The 27,122-nt window shown below is 43.3% G+C and overlaps 1 protein-coding gene across 2 annotated transcripts; it reads left to right on the plus strand.

The window, feature by feature from the left end:
* LOC119327342 (proteasome activator subunit 4-like) lies at positions 1-26,862 on the plus strand. 2 transcript variants are annotated; one of them, XM_037600464.1, is made up of 35 exons: positions 1-346; positions 2,302-2,404; positions 2,490-2,602; positions 2,682-2,804; positions 3,716-3,817; positions 3,908-4,073; positions 16,093-16,209; positions 16,548-16,615; positions 16,700-16,801; positions 16,900-17,116; positions 17,265-17,492; positions 17,575-17,702; positions 17,798-17,915; positions 18,017-18,232; positions 18,311-18,460; positions 18,554-18,630; positions 18,715-18,932; positions 19,140-19,353; positions 19,465-19,544; positions 19,614-19,731; positions 19,809-19,979; positions 20,301-20,469; positions 20,543-20,586; positions 20,784-20,826; positions 20,905-21,050; positions 22,051-22,145; positions 22,305-23,203; positions 24,100-24,354; positions 24,435-24,530; positions 24,893-25,071; positions 25,428-25,509; positions 25,749-25,870; positions 25,971-26,063; positions 26,324-26,477; positions 26,559-26,862. In XM_037600464.1, the coding sequence occupies exons 1-35, from the start codon at positions 186-188 to the stop codon at positions 26,598-26,600; spliced, it is 5,409 nt and encodes a 1,802-aa protein (XP_037456361.1). In that variant the 5' UTR covers positions 1-185; the 3' UTR covers positions 26,601-26,862. The 2 variants fall into 2 exon arrangements, with proteins under 2 accessions (XP_037456361.1, XP_037456360.1); XM_037600463.1 differs by having other exon boundaries at positions 16,548-16,801.
* The last annotated feature ends 260 nt before the right edge of the window (positions 26,863-27,122 follow it).

Here is a 27,122-nt window from a genome sequence, read left to right on the forward strand (position 1 = left end):
CGGAGCACCGGTCGCCGAAGTCGCCCTCTGGCCTCTTTGGTCGTCGTCTCCCCCTCGCTCGTCTTGGAGGCGAAGAAAGAACCCGGCCGCTCATAAATTCTCTACCCGATTAAACCCCAACCAGAAACCCGTCACCCATTTCCGCCTCGCCTCGCCTCGCTTTGCTTCGCAAGCACACAGCGGCGATGCATCTCTACAACGCGTGGCTGCCCCCGGCGGTGGCGGATGCCGCGCGGGGGGAGGCGGCGGCCTTCGCCGGCGCGGTGCGGGCGGCCAAGGACGCGTGGCGCCCCGACGACCCCGACTCGGCCTACGCCACGCTCAAGTGGATCTCCGTGTTCGACCTGTAATTCCCTCGCGCCCTTTCCTCCGTACCGATTCGATTCGATGCGGTGCGATTCGATTTGCTTTTGGGATTTTATATGCACAATCGCCAGTCGCGTTGCTCTCGTAATCCGGAGAGGTTTTGAGCGATTCCATTTCCATGACTGTGTGAAGGGTTAGCTTGGGGCTCGCGGTTGTGGAATTGTTGGGCATCCACTCTCTGGAGCTTGTTCGGCTAAGCCGTGAATGGGATGAGCGCTTGTACGATGGAGTCCACTACTGGAAAACATAGTCAGAATTAGTTGTCGTTGGCGTACATTTCTGTACTGTGACTCTGCTTTTGGGTAAAACACTTGCCACAAGGCTCACGGCCTAAGCTCCAATACCAAGCTCGTTTCTGAGCTTTTCCTGCCATCTTTAGCATCTTAACAAAAGTTTTGATGATTAATTAGTTCATGAGATGCTAATTAGCTACTACAAACTCTTTTGGGCACTAGCATGTAGCGGTGTTCGTCATATGTGATTGGTGGATCAGATTGAGGGATGCCAGGAGGCAGGGTCCATCTGAAATTATCTCTCTCGGTCTGTCATTGGTTTGTTTGCAAATACTGAAGCGTTAGGGTCTGTTTGTAAATATTTATTTATGCTTTCTTTTGAATATAATCAGTGCAAATGCGATCTAATAGACTGTGACCCACCTGATGATTAGTACCCAAAGATGGATATACACTATATTCTGCCCCTTTGTATATTTCAATTTGAATGATTTTGTCACAGTTGGATAAAGTAGTCTTCAACCTGTTTCTCTGCACCGCGAGCAACTCCAAAACATATAAATTGTAAAAATGTCGTTGTCACATTTGATTTGTAGGAAGTACATCTGTAGAAAAACCTAAGATTCTTGTAAAAGTATTTCCATTCAATATACGGAACAGTTACTTTGGTTACATACGGTAGAGAAAAGCAATCATATTGCTTCAATTCAGTTTCTATTTAGATGATTTTGAATGTGCTTGTGTGCTTGGAAGGGGAGCCTTGGTGTAGTGGTAAAGCTGTTGCCTTGTGACCATGAGGTCACGGTTTCAAGTCCTGGAAACAGCCTCTTGCAGAAATGTAGGGAAAGGCTGTGTACAATAGACCCTTCCCCGGACCCTGCGCAAGCGGGAGCTACATGCACCGGGCTGCCCTATTTGTGCTTTAAAGTTAATTTATTTTGCGATAAAAGCTGTATTATATATTTATATTACACTGTATGCTTTTCCAATTGTGTTATAGCCTGTCTCATTCAGATTTACATGCAATGTCTGCCCAAGTTGTGTTTTCTAAAATTGTATTGGGTTGTGATATTAATACTCTGGATTGATCTGTGAAGTAGTATTATAACGACTATGACTTATTAATTGGGCATGTGTTTTGTGAACATGTGTTCTTTGAGTAAAATATATAATTTATTTTGTTGATGGGGCCAATGAATTAAACTGCAAAGTTGATGGGCTATATATGAGATCTAAGACACACAATACACAGTTTAGATATATGGATTTGATTTTCATTTTTAATATGTGAGTGCCTCAGATATTGTTTAATTTACATGGGAATTTATAGTTATTTTCTATGTGGGGCCTTGGGAGGATATCGTCTTTGGAATTAGGCCGTGACTCCACATGAGTCTCCAATTAATGAATATGCAACGATAAACATGTACAATTCTTAACATGACCTTATACAAAACCCTTCACTTCATAACACTGGTTAATATATTGAAGTACACATGAGATTATAATGGCACTTTTATGTTATGTGGCACACATTTTCCCTTTCTCTCTAACACAGCAATTTCAATTGTATATTGAAGTGAGGCTATACTTGGAAGGGCACAACTTGTTTTTGTTGTAACATACTAACAATGTAATTGAATTTGGTTAATTATCAGGATTTATGTAGCAAATGTTGATGTTTGATTTTTTATGGATTTAGTTTTATCAAAGCAAAGAGTGACGTTGCTCCTGAGGACATACATGCTCTTGTAGAGCTTGGGTTTGGAATATTTCATGCATCGCAGAATAAGTTTGTTGTCCAGGTAATGGCCTGCAATTAATGATTTATCTATGTATAGTTAAGATCTTTTGTTCTTTGGTGATATACACTAAACAATTGGTAACCAGATAAAATGGGGAGGTTTGCTCATCAGGCTTTTCAAAAAGCATGCGGAGAGACTTTCACTTGATGTGCAATGGAGGCCGCTTTACGAGACATTGATACAAACCCATTTCAAGAGGTACAGTTCTGAACACACATATTTTCTGGTGTCGAAAGAACTACATGAGTTAACATGGTGAATGTCATGTTTATTTCAGAAACATGGGCCCTGAGGGCTGGAAAGTAAGGCAGCAACACTTCGAGACCATCACCGGCTTAGTACATGCCTCTAGGACTTTCTTTCCTGAAGGTGCAGCTGCTGAGATTTGGTTGGAATTCAGGTTTGGCAGTTTCTGTTTGGCATATTCAGCACCCGTGTTTATTTTTTCCCGCATACTTCTGCATTCTTCTTCTATGCTGCTTTGATCTTTCTTGATTCATTGGCATATTATCCGGTGAAAATGCGAATTGGTGAAAATCCTGTCAAAATCCAACTTGGAACTCATGTCCTTTGATGGACCGGCTCAATAAGAGAGGGAGACTAGATAACCTTTATTTATTCCTTTCCTTAACAAGATGTACTTGCATCCATCGCTTAGCTGAAACTTTCCTAGCAATCTTCACTAACAAATTTTATCTTATTCCCTAAGGCTAATATCTAAGTAGTACTAGTAGTTATCTTGTCTCAACTATGGAACCAAAAGGTAAGGAATCATAGTTTTCTAATCAGCGACAGGGTAACACTTGCTATATCTTCTCATACTGTTTGTTAATGGAGACATGGTGCTTAGCCATGCATATTTGGGTACATGCTAGATTATTAGCAAGTTTGGAGACATGTACAATGCCCATGCAAGTTTGGGATCTGCGAGAACTTTAGGGACTTCCGAGTGCTATGCTACACCTGTGCTAGGTTAGAGACTTGAGTGTCATGATTCTGCTATTTTAGAAATCTATGATGCGATTATCGCTGTCCCTTTTCCATGATAGGCCCAATAGAATCTAAAAAAAATGATAAGTCCTATAGGAAATATCCATAAGCAGCTGAATGCTTGTGTTTTATTTGCACTGTTTTTTTGTTCCTTCTGTTGCTACTATCAATGTTATTGTTTTCTATACTATTAGTATTGTATAAATTCGAAAAATAGCACAAAGTGTATCAATCGTTTCTTATCACCACAACTGGAAATTTGTGCTTGGTGAGTTCTGCCGAAATAGAACTGCCTGACCTGATACTGTATTGGAACCACAGGCCGTTGCTGGAAAATCCATGGCATAACTCAGCATTTGAAGGTGTTGGATTTGTTAGGCTGTTTCTTCCTGCAAACTCGAGGAACCAGGATCACTTTACGACGTAATTGAAACGGTCACATATTTGATCAATGAGCTTCCTTATGTTGCCAAACATCTATTCTTTTAACTAACTTATGACACTGATTTGTAGTGATTGGATTGCACAATGTCTACACATTTGGGACTCTGTCACAAATTGTAACTTCTGGGATATCCAATGGGCTGCCATCATAGCACGTTGCATAAAAAATTCCAGATCCATTGAATGGGAGAAGTTTCTGCCGCTATTGTTTACAAGATACTTGAACATGTTTGAGGTATGTCTGGCTTTCAGGTTGAATTCTTATGTACCTTTTTTATGGGGAGACTGTAGTGAAGGCCCTGACGGTGGAGAGGAGGGGTGGGGGTGGGTGGAGATGTACAAACAGTTTACATACACCAGCGACTCGAAAAAAATAGGCAACAGAATCAACCCAGCTATTCTCTCCTAAAAAAATGTTTCATGGACATGGCAACTGGGCGTGACACTGTCTAAAATCTTCACATTGTGTTATTTCCATATATGCCACACAAAAAGGACAGACCCAGTGCTAGAAGCTCCCACACCAGATGGGGTATGGGGAAGGATTATACGAGGCAAGCCTTACCCCTGCACAGTGCAGTGCAGAGAGGCAGTGTTGAACCCAGGACCTCTTGGCACAAGTGGGGAGTACTTCACCACTGCGCCAGGCCTGTACTTCCCATATGTGCCACACAGCGGTTATAATTTTTTTCCCATGAAGAGCGTCTGTTGGAAGTTGCTGCTCCAACCGACCATGCTAAAGGCACTTTCCAACAACAGGTGATTGCACATTTGTGGGCACCATCATAGCGCATCATGCATGGAGAATCCTCCGACACATCAAGCTTTTTTTTTTCCGAAAAGGAAGGACAAGCTTCCTGGCCTCTGCATCCTCAGATGCATACAACCATAATTTCATTAAAAAGATACCAAGTATCAAGACTGAACACAACGGTTTACAATAAACGAAAAACTGAAGGATAGCCAACATCTCTATCATCTACCACTAACCTATTACCGGGGACCATATTCCTCTGGTAAAATAGTTGGGACTAAGCGATGTACATGATACTCCAAGATAACGCGCCGTCAAGAAGGGATTGCAGCTCATACGTCGATGTTGCTGAGTTTTTTTATAAAAGGTCAATCCTGTGGTTATCACCCCCGGAGGAGCTTCGAGCTACACATCTTGGGAAGGAAACGACTCACGTAAGCCAATGTTTCTTGATCTGACCAAAGAGGCTGACCAAGGGTTTTTACCCACAGAAAACGCATACTCCGCGCTGATTCACCAATACTGTTGTCCACCATCTCTGCTGACCGGTGCCTGCTGTCCTAGCTGGCTCATCGTGTGTCCCTCGACGTGCCATTGGATCCCGCTCAAGCCCTCTGCTTGTGTCGGGATCAGAGAAGTTTGCCAGATGCAACCCTGACGTAGCTGCCGGCCAAAGAGTAGAGGTCGCGCTGCCGCACCACATGCTGGTTCACCGCTGATCGCTTTCAGGCTGCTGCGCAACCGATCCACCACTTCATGGTGGTCATGGCCATAGCCTCCACAGTCACCACTTGCACTAGACTACAGCCCAATATCGCCACCTACGCACCTGGCCACTGCCAGGGCGCATGGGATCTGAATGCACCGGCAACACCGTGCAAGGTGCATGAGATATGAAGTATTTGTGTTTCATCTTATACGTCTTTGTTGTGCAACTTAAGCTTTCATATGGGTTGGAATATGTGTCCATTGGAATGAAGCTGTTACTAGTTCCATTTATTTGTTGCAATTGGCCTGTCGGATTCCATCCAAGTTTTTCACTCTTACATGAAGGTGGACCAAAGTTTTCTTTTGAGGTGCTGGAAGCATAGCCGAGTGTTTCTATAATAGGCATCGGTGATATTGACGATGCGGCATGCTTGTGTTTGCAAAACATACAAAGAATATATAACTTCAGAGTAAAGCTTCCAGATCTGATAAAACTAATACCATCATCTTATCGGTAATTTTTCATCTGCTGAAGGCGAGAAACTGACATCTGTTTTGTTCGTTTATGAGATGTTTCCTCTGAAACTAAATAACTAACTTTCTTCAACTGCATTCATGAAGAAATAATAATGAGAAAAAAGTGAAAACATCAAAACAATGATGATCAAGTGAAGGAAGGGGTCGAAAAGATGAGTATGGAAAAACAACATACAGAAATTTTTGCTTTTCTGATGATTTCTCCCGAACAGAATGTTTTCCACTTTCTTAAAATACTTTCAAGAAGGAATACAACGACAACAACAACAAAGCCTTTAGTCCCAAACAAGTTGGGGTAGGCTAGAGGTGAAACCCATAAGATCTCGCAACCAACTCATGGCTCTGGTACATGGATAGCAAGCTTCCACGCACCCCTGTCCATAGCTAGCTCTTTGGTGATACTCCAATCCTTCAGGTCTCTCTTGACGGACTCCTCCCATGTCAAATTCGGTCTACCCTGCCCTCTCTTGACATTCTCCGCACGCTTTAGCCGTCCGCTATGCACTGGAGCTTCTGGAGGCCTGTGCTAAATATGCCCAAACCATCTCAGACGATGTTGGACAAGCTTCTCTTCAATTGGTGCTACCCCAACTCTATCTCGTATATCATCATTCCGGACTCGATCCTTCCTCGTGTGGCCACACATCCATCTCAACATACGCATCTCTGCCACACCTAACTGTTGAACATGTCGCTTTTTAGTCGGCCAACACTCAGCGCCATACAACATTGCGGGTCGAACCGCCGTCCTATAGAACTTGCCTTACTTTCAAGAAGGAATAATGGGAAAAAATGATAAATGATGGAGTGTATAAAAGATGAGCAAAGTCACAACAAGACTAAAGCAATATAACATACAAGGAAACATGGAGCTTTCCTTGTCTTGGAGGCTACATACGTTGACCGCTTTTGCCGAAAAAAATCTAATAGTTAGAGGTCTGAACAAATGCCATTATATTGTATTAAGGGGCATGGAGGTCCATGTATCATCATTAGATTCATTGCTCCCGATAACTGTTTTTCGCCAATATAGTACCAACCACACCTTGTCCACTATAGACTATTGAAGTACTATAGTGCACTATTCCAAGATGATGTAGGGTAGAGACCCTATAGCCCGATCTTTCACGAAAGGAGCGGATCCCGGGGAAAAAACACGAAGAACACGAGGATGAACGGAAGGTAAACACAAGAGGAAATCACTAAACCGACATGAATAAGTCACACATGGGCTAGATCCTCGAGTACATAGAACGATACACGAATCCACGGACAACTAGGGACGATACACGGTAACCGGTTCTCCTCCGTGAGGAGGTCTTGAATCCACAAGGGGATCTTCTCCGCAAGGAGGTCTTGAATCCAAGGTGGATCTTCTCTGAAGAGGGGCCGCGGTCTCTCTCGAGGAGTAGATCTGATATGGATGAGCAATGCTCTATCTCTCAAATGAGCTAAACCAATGCTAACTCTAGCTAGGATGAATGGGGGGTCTATTTATAGTCTAAGTGCAAATGGGGGCGAAGTGAAGGGGTACATGGGCCTCAGGCCCGAACACTGTGCGCAGACAGGTATCGGACGTCCGCTGGGGACCGGTCGTCCGGTGTCTCAGGAGCTGCCGGACGTCCGGTGTCCTCCGGTCGTCCGCTGGTTCCGCTCTATGATGGGGGTGCCGGACGTCCGGAGGCTCCGGACTTCCGCTGATTTTGGCTTGGGTGCGGTCGCGCCGGTCGTCCGGTCGGGGTTGGACGTCCGCTCATTGGCCTCGGGTGCAGGGGCACCGGTCGTCCGGTCTGGACCGGATGTCCGCTCGTTTACTTGGGTGTCGGGGCACCGGTCGTCCGGTCTGGACCGGACGTCCGCTGGCTGGGACTCGGCAGATGCTTCAGGCGCCGGACGTCCGGTCTTGGCCGGTCGTCCGGTGGCTGGGTCTTTTCCGGCAGCCCTTCTTCTCCGTCTTCTCGTCCATCTTCCTCTTCTTCTTGTCCTTGCTCCTTAGCTTCTCCATTGTACCTGAGTATGCACAAAGTATCCATATGAGGTAGTAGCCATGCTTCATGTGCATCGAAGTGGAATTGTGAGAGGAGAGATGTCATCTCGGTTTCAAGGGCTCTTGCACGTGATTGAGTCATGGGTCCGGTAGGCACTTGATGAGACGATGGTAGGTCCATGGGGATGACCTTGGGATGCTACGCATCATCTCCCCTCCCTTGGGGAAGATCCGTCCTCGGATCAAAATCTTCATCACCATGGAAGGGAGAGAGATCTTTGACGTCGAAGATGTCGCTCACGTTGTACTTGTTGCGCGGGAGGTCGATCTTGTAAGCGTTGTCGTTGTAGCGTGCAAGCACCTTGAAGGGTCCATCCGCTCGTGGTCGAAGCTTGGATTTGCGTTCTTGTGGGAAGCGGTCGTTGCGAAGGTGTAGCCACACTTGATCACCAGTGTTGAAGACCATAGGTTGCTTGTTGAAGTTGAGCTTGGTCGCAAGGCGTTGAACTTGGCGCTCGATGGTGTTTCTTGTATCTTCATGCATCTTTTTGAGATGTGTCACACGCGCACTTGCGTCCAAATTGATGCGCTCTTGGAGTGGTAGAGGAAAAATGTCCAATGGTGGCAATGGGTTGAATCTGTAAACGACCTCGAAAGGTGACTTGCCGGTTGTTGAGTGTCTTGCTCGGTTGTAGGCGAACTCGGCGATAGGTAGGCACTCCTCCCACTCCTTGATGTTCTTCTTGATGAGTACTCGAAGTAGAGCAGAGAGTGTGCGGTTTGTCACCTCCGTTTAGCCGTCGGTTTGAGGATGGTACGCCGTGGAGAAGAGTAGCTTGATTCCGAGCTTGGCGCATAGGGTCTTCCAAAAGTAGCTAAGGAACTTGACGTCGCAGTCCAAGACAATTGTCTTTGGCACACCATGCAGGCGCAATATTTCCCTACAAAAGAGATTAGCAACATGTGAAGCATCGTCTATCTTGTGACAAGGAATAAAATGTGCCATTTTGGAGAAACGGTCCACAACGACAAATATGGAATCTTTCCCATTGCGAGTTTTTGGCAAACCAAGTATAAAGTCCATGCTTATGTCCTCCCAAGGTTGGTATGGAATTGGTAAAGGCATATAGAGACCATGAGATTGAGCTTTGGACTTAGCTTTGCGGCATGTCGAACATCGGTTGGTGAAGCGATTGACGTCCCGAAACATCTTTGGCCAAAAGTAGCTCTTCGAGAGCGTGGTGAACGTCTTGTCGCGTCCGAAATGTCCCATTAATCCTCCTCCATGCGATTCCTGCAAAAGCAATAAACGAAGGGACGACTTGGGGATGCAAAGTTTGTTAGCTCTCATAAGATAGCCGTCTTTGATGTAATAGCGTTCCCACGATGTATGCGACAAACACTTGGCATAAGGAGTGGCAAAAGTCTCATCATGCGCATACAATTCTTTGATATGCCCGAAGCCAATGACATCTAACTCAAGTTGCGTGACTAGCATGCATATGCGGGAAAGAGCATCCGCTACGATGTTTTCTTTACCCTTGATGTACTTGATGACATAGGAAAAAGACTCAATGAATTCACTCCATTTAGCATGACGCTTGTTCAACTTAGTTTGACCCTTGAGATACTTGAGGGTCTCATGATCGGTATGAATGATAAACTCATGGGGACGAAGGTAATGTTCCCATTCATGTAAAACACGGACTAAAGCATATAGCTCTTTGTCATAGATGGGATAGTTGAGTTGCGCTCCGGAAAGTTTCTCACTAAAGTAAGCTATGGGTCGCTTCTCTTGCGTTAACACACCTCCTATGCCATTACCGCTAGCATCGCAATGAATCTCAAAAGGCTTGTCGAAGTTGGGTAAAGCAAGCACGGGAGCATGAGTAAGCAAATTCTTAAGCTCATTGAATGCGGTATCTTGGGATGGTCCCCAAATAAACGACGCATTCTTCTTGCTCAAAGCATGCAAAGGCGAAGCAATGGTGCTAAAATCCTTCACAAAGCGACGATAGAAACCCGCAAGACCAAGAAAACTACGCACTTGATGCAAGTTGGTTGGTTGCGGCCAAGTCTTAATAGCATTGATTTTGGACTCATCTACATGAACACCCTTAGAAGAGATCACAAAACCTAAGAAAACGAGCTTATCAACACCAAAAGGCATTTCTCCATATTAGCATAGAGACGCTCTTTTCTAAGAGTTTGCAAAACGGTGCGGACATGGGTGACATGCTCTTGGATAGATTTGCTAAACACAAGAATGTCATCTAAGTAAACCACAACAAATATACCAATGTAAGGGCGAAAGACATGATTCATAAGGCGCATAAAAGTGCCCGGTGCTTCCGAGAGACCCATAGGCATGACTAACCACTCATACAAACCAAACTTGGTTTTGAATGCGGTTTTTCATTCATCACCCTCTTGTATGCGGATTTGATAGTAACCACTCTTAAGATCAATTTTGGAAAATATAGTGGCACCACTAAGCTCATCTAGCATATCATCTAGGCGTGGAATGGGATACCTATAACGAACGGTGATAGCATTGATAGGTCTACAATCGGAGCACATGCGAAAGCTACCGTCACGTTTTGGCACAAGAATGACCGGTACGGCACAAGGGCTCAAACTTTCACGCACATGACCATGGTCTATGAGATGCTTTACTTGCCTTTGAATTTCTTTGGTTTCTTCGGGGTTGACGCGGTAGGGAGCTTTGTTCGGAAGTGGTGCTCTGGGGATGAGGTCGGTGCGGTGCTCAATGCCTCGTAGTGGAGGTAGTCCCGGAGGTAGCTCATCGGGGAAAACATCTTAAAATTCCTGCAAAAGAGAAGACAACACTAGAGGAAGAGTGTGAGAAGTGTTAGTTTGTGTTGTATTGTCCTTGCACACGAGGACGTAGTGTAGGACACTAGATGGGTTCTCACACACTTCTCTCATCTCACGTTTGGTGGCAAGTAGAACGAAGTTCTTGTTTTCGCTCATCGTGGAGGCACTCAATTTGGGCTTGTGGCGCTCACTCTCTTTTTGGTGGTTCATTCTCTCACCATTCTCTCCACGATGGGTGGCTTGCTTATCGGCGATCACTTGGCTTGGAGACATAGGTCGTAACACAAACTCCTTTCCTTGCATCTTGAAGCTATAGTGGTTGGTACGCCCATTGTGGACGACTCCTCTATCGAATTGCCATGGTCGTCCAAGGAGAAGATGGCAAACGGTCATTGGGATGACGTCGCACTCCAAGGTGTCTTCGTAGGCGCCGATTTTGAAAGAGACTTGTACTCGGTGCTCGACTTGGATGGTACCGGAGTCACTAAGCCATTGCACTTTGTATGGATGTGGATGCTTCGTCTTGGGCAATTGGAGCTTGAAGCAAAGTTCTTCACTTGCGAGATTGTGACAACTCCCTCCATCGATGATGACCTTGACAGATCGTCCATTGATGCCGGCCTTGGTGTGGAATATGGTGCATCTTTGGTCTTCTTCTTGGTGATGTTGGAGAGTCAAGACTTTGGAGACAACAAGTGCGGGACTTGAGTTTTCATCACAAAAGACTTGTTCTTCTTCATTGTTCACTTGGCGGTGCATGGCGACTTGCTCAAGGGCTTCCATTTCTCCTTCGCTCATGGAATCATAAGTGCCATCGTCGTTGAAGATCATGGTGCGCTTGTTGGTGCACTCATAGGACTTGTGGCCTCGGCCGCCGCAAGTGAAACACTTGAGGGAACTCGTCTTGACGGTCTCATCGGTAGGGGTTGTTGATGATGAAGCTCTTGGCTTGAAGTTGCTTGTAGTAGGCGAAGCTTTCTTGGAAGTCGACTTGTCGATGTTGGAAGTAGACGGTCTTGTAGTTTGTGTTGGCGTCGTTGAAGCTTGGTTATTGGAGAAGCCGTGTGACTTGTTTGAGAATTTGGCATACTTGAAATCATCTTGCACTTGGCGTTCCGCTTTGGTAGCTTGGTGCACGAGCTCGATGAGATTTGAGTATGGTTGGAAGTCGGCGATCTTCTTGATGGGATGATTGAGTCCATTCAAGAAACGTGCCATAGTTTGCTCATCATCTTCCGTCACATTGGCTCTTATCATTGCAATCTCCATCTCCTTGTAGTATTCTTCAACGCTCTTGGTTCCTTGCTTGAGTTGTTGGAGTTTCTTGAAGAGGTCGCGGTTGTAGTAGGTAGGCACGAATCGTGCTCTCATGACATCCTTCATTTGTGCCCAAGTAGTGATGGGTGGATCACCTCTTGCCTCGCGGCGCTCAATGACTTGTTCCCACCAAATGAGGACATAGTCTTGGAACTCAAGGGATGCCATCGCGATCTTCTTCTCTTCTTCATAATTGTGCAAACGGAAGATCTTGTCAACTTTCAATGCCCATGAAAGGTATTCTTCGGGATCGTTGCTTCCGTTGAACTTGGGCATGGTGAACTTGAGCTTGCCGTAGCGTTGCTCTTCATTGTGTTGGGGTCGGGGATGATGACGCCCATGTTGCAGATGATTGTCCAACTTGTGGTGCTCTTGACGCGGAGGGTTCCCATTGTCTTCATGCTCTTGATGAACTTGATGGTCTTGGCGAGCTTGTGGAGGAACGCGTCGAGCTCGAGGGGGAACTAGACGATGCATGTGAGCTTGAAATCGTCGTTCATGAAGTTCTTCGCGAAGTGCTTCCTCTTCTTCACGGGCTTGTCGGCCTCGGTCGGCAACGGCTCGACTCGCATCACGTAGAGCTTGTTGCGTCTCAAGTGCTTGAGCGTCACGGAGTTGTTGTTCTTGACGTTGAGCCTCGGTATTTTGTGCATTTTGGTGTAGACGCGCGCGTTCTTCCTCTTCATGTTGGCGTTGTTGTTGCCGTTCTCGAGCTAGCGCAAAGGCTTCTTCGGCTTGACGTCGACGGCGCTCTTGAGAGTCGGTGTCCCGAAGCGGATTGAGGTTTGCTTGATTGTCGGTGCGCGCGGCTCGACGAAGAGTGTTCGAAGTCGGTGTACTTGAGTCGGAATGGCGACTTGAACGGCTCCTTCTTGAAGTGGAAGAAGAGCGGTTGAGCAACAAAGCGCGATTCTCGTCCATCCTTGCGTCATTCTCTTGCTTGTGATCGTCGAGCTTGTGGTCGAAGTAGTCCCTTGTACGTTGCTCGGAAAGTCGCAAGTCGGCGGCAAGGTTGTCGATGCGTTCACTCATAGCTTGTTGCTCTTGATGCAAAGCACGTTGTGCACCGAAGAGATGACTCTTGGTGAAGAAGGAGTTCATGTCGTCATCTTGCTCCATGAAGAGTGGGTTGGTAGAAGTACTTGACCTATCCATCATTCCAAGACAAGTGTGAGTGGTAGAAAGAGAAGAACGAATACCAAATGTACCTTGATCGAAGTTGAAAGTGAATCGATGATCACTCCAATGTAGGACAAGGAAATAGCCCAATTGGTACGAATTCTCGTCGGTTTCTCACACCTACACAAGTAAAAGCTTATGGTGGAGCTTGGTTAGGATGGTGGCACAATTTTTAATGTGAATGTAAGCAAGATTCAATAATGTTGGAGAAGATTCGCAAGATGCGATGTAACAAGTAGACCAAGCATATACGGTACACAGAAACACACACGCAAAAAGATAAGTGGGGTTGTGCAACCAAGGGTGAGCCAAAATGTGGAATCCACAAAAAATGCTCTTGTTGCACAACACTAGAGAGACGCTAGCACGATTGCACGATAGGCGGATACAAGAACTTGTGCACAACCTACTTAGCAAAAATGCAACTACTTCTATCCCAAATATGTTTTATGCAAGGTGTTGCTATGATATGATCCAAGATGATCGAGTATGACAATCTTAATGTTGTATGATGCTATGGTTCTTGCTTAAAAGCTCTTTGCTTATCTTTCCTCTTTGCTTAAAAGCTTGGTTGGCTCTTTGATGTTTGAGCTCTTTTCTCATGCAATGCTTGACGAACCAAGATAGTAAGTGAGTATGCGATGACAACTTAGTGACACAAGAGATGATACCAATATAGGCAACAATGATGTATGTATGTATGCTATGGGAAGTATGATCACTAAAGTGCACAAGTCTTGTTGCCGGCAATACTCAATGGCTAGTCTCGATGGGTAAGCAACACAAAGGAGTAAGGCGATGATGGCTATCAATGTAATGGCAAGAGTGATATGTCCAATACCAAGATGAGGTCACCGGTCTTGCTTCCGGTATGGTGTCAAAATGGTGGCACGAATACCAAGTCGTAGTCGAGGTGGTCGTTGTTGATGACCGGTGTTGATGACGCGTCCGTGGCGAAAATGAGCGGCGGTGGTGTCGATGTCGAACCGTACCTAGATAGCCGAAACACAAAAGGATACGGTACCGCAACTCAAATTCTCAAAACCAAAGGCGATCAAAATCGTCGGAGTAGGTATCGGTTAGGTGGTGGTGTGGGTTGGGATATTGGCAAAGATTGCGGAAAGTCGGTGGTGGTGTAGCGGATGTCCGGTAGTGGACGGATGTCCAGTCGCCGGTCGTCCGGTCGGGTCGGACGTCCGGTGCTTCCTGGGTCGCCGGACGTCTGGTGATGTGACAGTCGTCTGGTGGTCGAGGTCAACCGAAATTTTAGATCCGGGAGGTGATTTTGGGGGGAATATGGGGAATTTGGGAGGGATTTCGAGGTGGAGATGGTGGGTGAAGGCTAGATCTACTTGCAACGCAACAAATTCACGGATCAAAACCAACAAAACATCATCAAAACTCACAAAACACAAGAAAATTTTTTAGGGCTAATTTTGTGGGGATTTTCGGATTAGGACGAAAAACAACAAAATCAAGCTAGAAAAACGAAGAGGGGGCTCCGAAATCGTGATGAACCTGGCTCATGATACCAAGATGATGTAGGGTAGAGACCCTATAGCCCGATCTTTCACGAAAGGAGCGGATCCCGGGGAAAAAACACGAAGAACACGAGGATGAACGGAAGGTAAACACAAGAGGAAATCACTAAACCGACATGAATAAGTCACACATGGGCTAGATCCTCGAGTACATAGAACGATACACGAATCCACGGACAACTAGGGACGATACACGGTAACCGGTTCTCCTCCGTGAGGAGGTCTTGAATCCACAAGGGGATCTTCTCCGCAAGGAGGTCTTGAATCCAAGGTGGATCTTCTCTGAAGAGGGGCCGCGGTCTCTCTCGAGGAGTAGATCTGATATGGATGAGCAATGCTCTATCTCTCAAATGAGCTAAACCAATGCTAACTCTAGCTAGGATGAATGGGGGGTCTATTTATAGTCTAAGTGCAAATGGGGGCGAAGTGAAGGGGTACATGGGCCTCAGGCCCGAACACTGTGCGCAGACAGGTATCGGACGTCCGCTGGGGACCGGTCATCCGGTGTCTCAGGAGCTGCCGGACGTCCGGTGTCCTCCGGTCGTCCGCTGATTCCGCTCTGTGATGGGGGTGCCGGACGTCCGGAGGCTCCGGACTTCCGCTGACTTCGGCTTGGGTGCGGTCGCGCTGGTCGTTCGGTCGGGGCCGGACGTCCGCTCATTGGCCTCGGGTGTAGGGGCACCGGTCATCCGGTCTGGACCGGACGTCCGCTCGTTTGCTTCGGGTGTCGGGGCACCGGTCGTCCGGTCTGGACCGGACGTCCGCTGGCTGGGACTCGGCAGATGCTTCAGGCGCCGGACGTCCGGTCCCGGCCGGTCGTCCGGTGGCTGGGTCTTTTCCGGCAGCCCTTCTTCTTCTCCGTCTTCTCGTCCATCTTCCTCTTCTTCTTGTCCTTGCTCCTTAGCTTCTCCATTGTACCTGAGTATGCACAAAGTATCCATATGAGGTAGTAGCCATGCTTCATGTGCATCGAAGTGGAATTGTGAGAGGAGAGATGTCATCTCGGTTTCAAGGGCTCTTGCACGTGATCGAGTCATGGGTCCGGTAGGTACTTGATGAGACGATGGTAGGTCCACGGGGATGACCTTGGGATGCTCCGCATCACAAATACTGAGGCGAGTACAATGTTCTCTTGGATGTCATCAAATTTCTTGCTAATCCGAGTCAAGCTTATATTCATTCTTCAGTGTTACGAAGCCAAATCTAGTTGGTACTTAGATTTTGTTTACTGTAAATACCAAAAATATTCATACGGTTGTGATATATATCACAACGTTCGTCATATGTTATTCAGCTGTCAGATTTAAAGTAGCATTATGTATGGTAAATCCATTAAAGTAGGATTACAAAATCTTTTCCACAATCATTAATATATTTTTGTCTCTGTTGCTAGGTTCCTATATCCAGTGGGAATGGGTCGTACCCTTTTCCAGTGGAGGTGCCTAGGAACACAAGATTTTTGTTCTCAAGTAAGACCAGATCACCTTCCAAGGCAATTGCAAAGTCTGTTGTAAGCTATCCTTATCCTTTCAACTATTTTTTCTTGACAGCTTGTGGAAGATTTTATGCACTTAAGCCTTTAATATTTGATGTCTTGGTATCAGCATAAAATATGCATGAATAATGGGGCCAACTTTCTTATGATTCTAACCACTTGTTCAGTCACTAGCTAATAATTTATGGTGTATTCTGCTGATAAAGTTATCCCTGCTATTCATGTTTTAGTTCATATATAACAAACTTGCCATAGAAAAAAAATACTACAGCATGATATTTTGTAAACATTACGGCTTGTTGCATTGTTTAACCAAAGATACGACTAATATTATCTTTTATTTTTGTTTGCAGGTGTACCTTTTGAAGCCTAAAAGTCTGGCACTGGAACAATTTGAGAAGCTCATAAATTTTCTAGAACAGTTTGTCTTCTGGTCCTTGTACTTCTTTTTGCTTGTCGCACTGGCTCTTTATTTTGTTTTAACTTATGTCTTTCTGGCATTTAGATTCTATCATCCATCAAATGGGGGTCGCTGGACCTACTCATTGGAGCGTTTTCTGCGGTATCTTGTTTTTTACTTTGAAAGACGTCTTCAACATGAACAATTGTAAGTGATCAATCTTAACTCATGCTGCAGCGTGAAGTATCTTGTGCCACATGAGAATTTTATTGCTTGCATCATCTGATTTAATAATGGCAATGCAGTGACACAATGGATGAGAAAAATGAGCAGTTCTGTTTGGGAAAAGAAGAGAGAGCTGTTTTTATCAAAGTAGTGCTGAAATTACTGGATCGTGGTCAGTACAGCAAGGATGATTCTCTTGCTGAAACAGTATCCATTGCAACTTCAATCCTGTCTTATGTCGAGCCATCCTTGGTGCTTCCGTTTGTCGCAACGAACTTCCAACTAGCCTTGGAGACAGTAAGTTTGGCAACACATGCAGCATACCTGTTACTATTTTTCTTGAGCTTGGATGTCATTATGACATGCAGGAGCCCTAAAATATGCCAATATTTATAGTTTTCAGTTAACTCGCAAGCAAGCTAACGACTTTACTTTTTCCTGACAGACTACTGCCACCCACCAGTTAAAGAATGCTGTCACATCTGTCGCATTTTCTGGACGGGCGCTTCTTCTAAGTTCTTTATGCTCAACTCAATCTGGTGATAGTAGCATGATTGATACACTCTATGATCTTATTGTCACTTCCCTTTCAAATGCATTGCTTGGTATGGATGCCAACGATCCACCTAAAACTGTAGCTACGATGCAATTAATTGGCTCAATATTTTCAAATGTAAGTATTTATATGATTTAACCTTGTCTTTGCACACTGGTTTATGATATTGCTGTAGTTAACCATTGTTTGGTGCTTATAGCTGGCTACAGTTGGTGTTAGTGATGATGTGCCTGCTTTCCTCCAAACTTCCTCTCTATCGGATTGGCTAGATGAATTCTTTTGTCGGCTGTTTTCTGTGCTTCAGAATCTGGAATCAAGTAGTGCCATGTAAGCTGTGGTTGCTAAACTTTTAAATTGTCATTACTACTGAATTATTTTTGGAGGACATGCTAAATGATATCTTTCTCTTTTTGTTGTGGCAGCGCGGAGGGTTACCAGACCTCAATCATGCCGGGAACTTTTCTCGTCGAGGACAGCCCTCACTATTTTTGCATGCTAGAAATAGTTCTGGGAAAGTTATCAAAAACCTTATTTAATCAGGTATTGCGCTTTTTTAATTAAATGCTCCACCTCCTTGTCCTAAAAGGTTTAACATGTGAATTTTCTGTCATGCTCATGCTTCTTGATTTTCCAATTGGCAGTCCCTTAAGAAAATTGCCAAGTTCGTCAATGCAAATATCCTTCCTGGTGCCACTTCAGAAGTTGGACTTCTTTGTTGTGCCTGTGTTCATTCATATCCTGAGGAGGCTTCAGTCTACCTTGTAAAGCCTATCTTAATGACTATCATGTCCTCCTTCGAAGGTACCCCCACAACAGGTTATGTTGGAAGAGAAGTTCCTAACAATATGTCTACTAAGGTTCGTTCAAAACCTGTAACATTTGTTGGTTGAGCTCTTACATTCATTACACACCAGCTGCCTTGTATGCACATGCAGGCTACACTTTCTCCTGCTCTAGAAACAGCATTGGACTACTATCTGAGGGTTTTGGCTATATCCATCAGTTATGCGGGTCCTGTCTTACTGAGCTATAGAGAAGAATTAAAGCACGTAATAATGTCTGCATTCCAGGCCCCTTCATGGAAGGTTTATATTTCCTCTTATCTTTCATACATTTCGACAGACAGTCACCCATTATATGTTACACTTTGAAATGATGAATTCCTTTGGAATAATCAGGTCAATGGAGCTGGTGATCATCTCCTTCGCTCTGTGCTAGGAAGCCTGGTTTCATTTTATCCACTAGATCAGTATAAGTATGTCTAGCTTATTTACATCTGTCTGATTTTATCATTTGATCTTTAAAAGATGTTATCCAACAAAATCTTGTTATTTTATAGGCCATTTTCTTGTCAGTCCATTGCTAATATTATTGAGCCATGGGGTTGTTCAAAAGCTCATCAGGACAGGGAGGTTGAAATGCTTAATTTTCCTCCGAAGTGGCATGATCCCAGTCAAGATGAACTATCTTTTGCAAACGAATTGTTAGAATTTCATTTTCAGTCGGCTGTGGAAGAGCTTTTGACTATTTGCCAGATGGAAGTTCAGTCTGAGACAGGTACATATATTCTTGTTCTGACCAACGAGATAACCCTGTATGTTTTTTTCCGGCTTGGTTATGCATATGTTAAAGCATGTATGCTAATCTGACAGGAAGCTGATTACACCAATCTATGTTAATAATTAAGTTGTTTTTCTTATTTTTGTCATTGTTCTCTTTGCCCGAGTGTCCCCTTGATACCCTGTTATTCTGTTCTTTTGGCAGGAGATGAAAAGGAGCACCTAAAAATAACGCTATTGCGCATTCATTCTGCATTGCAGGGTGTAATGTCGTGCTTACCTGAACTGCGTCCATCATATAAAGATGGGAGGTCCAAGGTAGTAGAGCCCAGTTTCTTTATTGCAGGATCTTCTGGTAGCACCGTTGGCAGCTCAGAGATGCGTGAAAAGGCTGCAGAACTTGTGCACATAGCTTGCAGGTAATGTACATTCGTACTGCACCCAGTTCTACTTACTAATCATTTTAAAGCTTATTTGCTTTCATCATTTGCAAGTTTATTTATTCTCAGCATTCACAATTCTTTTAACAGGTACTTATTAAAGGAAAGAACTGATGATAGTATTCTCCTAGCACTTGTAGTACGCGTGATTGATGCTTTGGTGAACTATGGTATGATAGCTATCTTAGAAACTTGCACACTGTACTTTTGACTGCTTACATGACAGTGTACTGCTGTAGGTAGCTTGGAATATGATGAATGGTCAAGTCATGTTCAAGCTTGGAAATTAGAGTCTGCTGCCATCATTGAGCCTCAATGCAACTTTATTGTTCCATTCCATGCTCAGGGCAAAAAGAGGTATATATTGGTCCTACTTTCTAGTCTGATTCCATTACATGGATTGCGATTGAAATTCAGTCTCTTATTTCTGTTAGACCTAGATGGGCACTTGTCGATAAAGCACACTTGCATAATACGTGGAGATGTTCACAATCATCATACCACAGATACCGGACAAATGCCAATGTATCTCCGTCTAGCCTCATGGTTAATTTGGTGAAGGATCTCCTAGATCTCTCACTACACAACTATGAAACTGTTCGCTCGTAAGCTCTCTTTCCCTCTTTATTTACATGTGACATGTAGCTTGCAACTTCTGTTTAGGCTGTTAGTATGTATTTTCGTTCGAATATTACCATCAGCATAATACATAGTAACTCGAGAAACTGTTGATTCTGACTACTGTATGTTTCTGTTTTTCTCTGTTTTTGGAATATAACAACGCACAGTTGTGGATATTGATTTGTTCGTAGTTTTCTTTATCTGGCTGATATTGATCATGACCCCATAGCAGAAATGAAGTTTCAATCAAAGGGTTATGTGGTCATACATCAGTGACCTACTTTACTTTGTTACCATGTTTCCAGGTATGCTGGAAGATCGCTAACAAAAATGCTGAAGCGCTGGCCTTCTCTAATTTCTGATTGTGTTCTTACCCTGACTGAGAATTTGCGTGATTCGAAAGCCCTGGAACATGTGGTGCTTGGTTCTTGCAGCATTCTTGCATCACAGACTGTTTTGAGACACTTGACTACTGTATGTCTATTTCACAATCATATATAAGTTATATCAGTGATTTTAATTATATTAACATAATTGTTCAATGTAGGATTCTGCTTCCCTCTCTTCATTTATCATGGGAATTTTGGGAAGGTAATTGGCAGATACTCTAGGTTTTCCCTAATCGTTTCTAATAGCTTAGAACTACCAGTAATGTTTCTTTACACATACACAAAAGAATATGAGTATTTAACACTCAACAAACAAGGAAAGAGAAGCATGCAGTATCCTTTGTTAAAAGAGCACCTTATTGATATGTATGTACTAAATCTAATCTTCTTGTTCTGTAGCTCTCATCATGAATCGATAAAGTGTCAGAAAGCTATTACTGAGGTAAGTTTCATAAACATAAGACGGAGAAAACTAAAACATGATATTTGCCACTAAATATTCTGTATATGATGTTTACAGCTCTTTGTGAAATACAACATACGTTTCTCTGGAATATCAAGGTCTTTTTTCAAGAATTCTCAAAGTCTGGCTGACAGGCCAGGATTTCTTGGATTATTTTCTCAAATTAATGCTTTGGGCTTTGAGACTAACAGTCTACATTGGAGGTAAGCTATATGCCAACTCTATGCCAAAAACTGCGGCATCTGTATTAACATCTAGCACTTACGTTTTTTCTTACCTTGAAAAATACCTAAGACCTCTCTGTTTTTGACAAATATGTCAAACAAATTCCCTCTATTATTTTTTCTGGTTCTCTAATTTAATCTTACCATAGATAATTTCTTACGAGTTCCACGTGAGGCTTGATATGGCCTAAAAGTGGGCAGAAAGAAGGCAAGCAATTTTTTCATCTAAATTGCGGAAGCCGAAACTTGAACCTGAGACCTCTTGGCTCTGATGCCGTATTAAGTTTTTTATGCACCAACCAGTAGAACCATACGTCCGAACTGATGGAAATGGTTGGGCAATCCACATATACTTCAATATAGACCACTGTGCAGTTTGGATGGTACTAGAAGCTGGTCAGCTTAAATATGTCTTACCTTTTCCGAGATGCATGTTTATGTTGACTTCGAAACTTAGTATTTCTGTTGTTACAAGAACCGCAAATCTGTTGACATGTTTGTCCAAAGCGTTGCTCTGTAACTGCAAGACTGCAATATAGCTGCATTGTTGCAACAATTATAGAATCTCGTGCCCCAACAAGATGATGCAGGGTGTATGGAAAAAGGGTGTATCTGTACGCTGGGAGGTCTGAACATGTTGTAACCATATATGCAGCTGGCTACTTGAGCACAACATTTCTTGTTGGCAACATGGCGTGTGAATTGTGATGGGATGATGGGACATGGTTCTCATAATTCTGGTGGAACTGGAGGAATTTGATAATTCTCTAAAGCTTTCTTCTGAACTGATTTGTCATTAGAAGCTTTCCGTATGTAGTAGCACTCCTACAAAGACAATAGCGTGAAATCTACTATTCCTTATTCATCCCAATAATTTGATCTCAATAATAACTGTCATGCCATTCTGTCGGAATAAAATGACTATCTTCCCTGCTATTTACATACATTTTATTTTAACCTGTAAGCTGTATACTTCCAGGTACAACCTGATGGCTAATAGAGTACTTCTGTTGCTAATTTTGGCATCTAGAAGTGAGCCTGACATTTATTCACAAATCCTGGGAGAGACTGCTGGTATGCACAGCTTCTCCTGTTTGTAGTTTCTTTTCGTAACATTGAAATGAACATGTATGCCATATTTTCATTGTCATTTTCTCCAGCTGCACGTTCCTGAAAGAACTTCCGTAGTCATGGGTTTGTCCTTCATTGTTTAAAATATCTGTTTTATGCTAGGTCATTTCTTAAGAAATTTGAAGAGTCAACTCCCCCACTCAAGGATGCTTGCAATATCTGCTCTGAACACACTATTAGAAGGATCACCTCACAAGGCATCTGTGGAAGATTCACAACAATCATTAGATCACCCTGAAGAATGCAATATTTTGTCAACAGGAAGGCTTCTGAATGACATAATCCAGGAGGAAGGATTCATGAATGATACACTAAACAGTCTCTCACATGTACATATTATTTCTGATAGTGATGGTTCATCAAAAGCAAGTTATGGTGCTTCATCGTTTCAAAGCGGATCTGATAAAGCAATCACTTACTTCTATTTTGATTTCTCTGCCTCGTGGCCATGTACCCCTAGTTGGATTTCTTTAGTGGGCGGTGGCACATTCTATTCCAGCTTTGCTAAGATATTCAAAAGGCTTATACAACAATGCGGAATGCCAGTAATGTCCTCACTTCAGACTGCACTAGAAGAATTTCTGAGTTCAAAAGAAAGATCAAGGCAATGTGTGGCGGCTGAAGCTATGGCGGGCATGCTTCACTCTGATGTCAGTGGGGATTTGGAGTCTGGGAGTGACTGGTTGATGCTTCAATTGCAGAAGGTTGTGTTAGCTCCATCTGTGGAATCAGTTCCTGAATGGGCATCTTGCATTAGATATGCTGTTACTGGCAAAGAAAGATCTGGAACTCGTGCTCCTGTTCTCAGGCAAAAAGTATTAGATTGCTTATGTACAGCAGTTCCTCAGTCTGTAGCAACTAGTGTACTTGCCAAGAGATATTCTTTTCTGTCTGTTGCTCTAATTGAAATTTCTCCACATAAAATGTCCCCAGCAGAGGAGCAGTACCACGTTACAATTCTCAACGAACTGCTTGACAATATGAGTCACTCATCTGCACAGGTAATGTCAGATCACTTCTATGTGGAGGTACCTTTTTCCTTTCTAATTCCATTGTCTTTAATGAAGTTGATACTATGATCACACCTAAAGAATATTTCCTTGACATATCTAGCAAAATCGGCTGCCCTTCTGTCGTAGGACTTAATTGAGTGTTGCATGTTGTATAGAACATGTTCTTGAGCACCCTTCACTAGGATTCAGGGTCTATATCAATGGTATGATATTGTGTAATCGGGCTTGCTATGTGCTGGATTAGGTTCCTGTAAACTGGATTGCACTTATATTAAGTCTTGGACTATCTTCGTGGGTGACTGGCATAATTATCAGATGTGTCCGAACCAGAAGATACATAAAGCGCTTATAGGCTCGGACCCTCTTCTGGTGGGTGACTGGCTAATTGTCAGTTGTTCAGATGTATCCTTGCTAGCTCTCAGCTACTTGACAAAACACGTTTTGCATGTGAAATTTGGTTAATAAATTCATTTCATTGCTGCTGCCACAAGTGGAACCCTATAATCTCAATTGAAAATGTAGCCTATATTATTAATTGCAAATTAAGGACGCAACCATACTAGTTCTCAACCCCCCCATATAAAAGAGGAAAAAAATGCAATATGGATAGAGCAAGCGTACCAAGAAAAAAATGAAAAGAAATAAACACATACTGCCACACATTTCAGATTCAAGCCTATCAAAGGTTATGGCAGAATCAAATTGCCATGGCTACTCACCATAAATTCCCGCTAAACTCCCCATCTCATTCCCAATTGGCACTGTCAAAATTTTCTGAAGTAACGACAAGCTTTTGATAATAAATGGAGCCCAGATGTGTAAAGAAATATAGTTATCTCGAAAGAAAACAAACTCTTATCCATTTCCTTTCATTTTGATTCCAGGTAAGAGAGGCGATTGGTGTTGCTATGTGTGTCGCATGCTCGAATGTGAGATTAGCTGGTGCACGTTCACCGGGAGTCCTGACAGAACAAACCGGAAATGAATATTGGTCTAAGCGTTTGACAGATGGAGTTACTGAGTTGTCTGTGAGTATACAGAACAATAGTCAATCTAAGCAACTTGAATTGGCATCCGATTCATCCACTGTGAATGGCTTGGACAATAAAGAGGAGGCTGACGCTAAAAGAATGGAAACGGTGTTATTTCATAACTTTCTCCAGGTTGATACGTGTACTATTCCGTTGCTTCATTCTAGGCTTATGCTTTTCTTTTGCAGATTTTCCATTTCATGATTGCATCTCTGAAGTCTGGGAGATCTTCCGTTCTACTAGATGTTATTATTGCACTCTTCTACCCTGTTCTATCATTACAGGTATGCATTGTGGTAACTTCGCTGTAGTGACATAACCCAATCTTCCATGAAAGGAATTTTTACCTGTACACTCGTTTTTCGTGGTGTTTTGAGAGAAACAAGAATAATGAAGTGGAAGAATTTTCTCTTTTGATTTGCTAACCATATCTTAGAAGTCCAGTAATCCTTCTATCTTTCTGAAGAAAAACTGAAGTTTGATCCTACCTACTAAAATTCTTGAAAGTTGAGATTTTCTTTTGAGGAGAAGACAAAAATATTTTAAACCTTCCAGGAGGTCATCTTTTTTTTTTGTGGAGACAGGTACTAGCAATTGTTAGAATTAGGAATTCTAACAATTTGACTGCCCTGTTATGTTTTTGCAGGAAACATCAAATAAAGATTTGTCATTGCTTGCAAAGTCAGCTTTTGAATTGCTTAAATGGCGGACTTTGCCGCGCCCTTTTCTTGAAACAGCTATTATGGCTATCCTTTCTTCAGTCAGTGATCCCAACTGGCGAACCAGATCAGCGTTGTTATCATATCTCAGGACCTTTACATACAGGTTCATACCCTCTCTTCTGATTGCTATTTTTCCAGTATTAGAATAAATGTTTTTTTAGTCCGCAATGTGTTCTTCTCTAGTTTTATTCTCAGTGTGAAAAACTTACCTTTGATACTACACTGGCAGTGTCAAAACCTAGGTCATTGCTGCAAACAGCTCACTGACTGTTTCTATGGTAGTGTGGCGTGACTTGTGAAGTGTATTATGACGTATTTTTCTCATTGAGGATGATAGAGACTTACATTATCTTGTACTTGCAGATCTAGTCTTCTTGACGGGTTAATATTTCTTAGTTGTCATGTGGTTTTGTGATTCTCCCAGTGGTCTTGGAACTAATCGAAAGTTAATTGTCACAGGCACACATTCATTCTTTCTGGCTCAGAGAAATCACAAATTTGGCAAACAATCGAGAAGTTACTTGTGGATAACCAAGTTGAGGCAAGTATATATCTTTATTTGGCCTCTGACTCACTCAACATTTTCTTTCCACCTGTTGTGTTATTCAAGAAATGTGTACAATTTGTACTCCTGACATGAAAAGCACTAAGAATATCGATCTTTCTACTTCTAGCCTTTTCCTTGGTATAATGTATACATATGAGTGTTGTTCTTACTAAAGGTCCTCTAAGTGAAGATACCTGTTGCTAATTGTATGAACTTTACCATTCTATACTCAGGTCAGGGAGCATGCTGCTGGTGTTCTTGCAAGCTTAATGAAGGGTATAGATAAAGATCTATCGAAGGATTTCCATGATAGATCATATGCACAAGCCCAACGTATCCTTGATACGAGAAGAAGGTAAACTTTGTACTGAATTCTGATATTACTGTAGTATTTTGTGTCACCGATTGTTGAGCAGATAATTGGCTAATACATGTGAATGTTTTTCATGTTGCAGAACTCCAAAGTCCGGCCATTCTGTTGCTACCATACATGGTGCAGTACTTGCTCTGACGGCTTCGGTGCTTTCTGTCCCATACGACATGCCAAGGTACTCGCTGGCCTTACCTTATTTGTTGCATAGTACTCCCTCTGTAAAGAAATATAAGAGCGTTTAGATCACTAGAGTACCTTATTTGTTGCATAGTACTCCCTCTGTAAAGAAATATAAGAGCGTTTAGATCACTAGAGTAGTGATCTACTCTTATATTTCTTTACAGAGCGAGTTGATAGCAGGTGGCATCAGCAACAGATTTGTTGATAGTTCTATTGCTCCATAACCCACACTTACGTCAGCCCTGGTCTTTGCAGCTGGCTTCCTGGTCATGTAACACTACTGGCCCACTTCATCCGCGAGCCGTCTCCTGTGAAATCTACTGTGACAAAGGCTGTTGCTGAGTTTAAGAGGACACACGCCGACACTTGGAGCATCCAGAAGGATGCCTTCACAGAAGACGAACTGGAGGCAAGCTCAATATCTTCAATTGCTGGTTTGCTGCACACGTTGATGTCATTTCTCACAGTTTTGCTCAATTTGCGCTTGCAGGTCCTCCGGGATACATCGTCCTCGTCATCGTACTTTGCTTAGATTCAGAGACTGATACCAATACAGTGATAGCAGATTTTATGAATTTGGCCAGGAGGAAGACTAGTTGCACTGGTGATAGAAAACTTTTATGTTATTTTCAATCGATGAACTGCCAGTGATGATCATATATCCATAGTTGCATAAGGTGTATTGTAGTTTCGTCAATAAAGGCTTTCCTTCATACAGGCGATAGCTTTGATATATGGACTTGAATGAGTATATATATGGAATGAGCTTCTGCAGTTATTATTATTTTTGCTAAGCACCGGGATAGCAGAAGCGGGCAAGAACTCGCAGGCGCGCTGCTAGTTGAACGCACGGCGGTTTCGCCTACTAGAAATAGTAGGCGAAATAGTCTGCTGATTTGGTATTGGTAATGCCTGGTGCAGCATGTGGTCTTTACCTCCAACATGTCCTGTCGTTGCTTAGCAAAAATTCAAGGTTTTAGTTTGGATACTGGGCTTCTGCGATTATATTTCACATTACTATGCCTTAGTTGCAGTTTGGATAGCGTGCCATTTT

The sequence above is a fragment of the Triticum dicoccoides genome, chromosome 7A (genome assembly GCF_002162155.2).
Source record: "Triticum dicoccoides isolate Atlit2015 ecotype Zavitan chromosome 7A, WEW_v2.0, whole genome shotgun sequence".
In the NCBI taxonomy this organism is placed as follows: Eukaryota; Viridiplantae; Streptophyta; class Magnoliopsida; order Poales; family Poaceae; genus Triticum; species Triticum dicoccoides.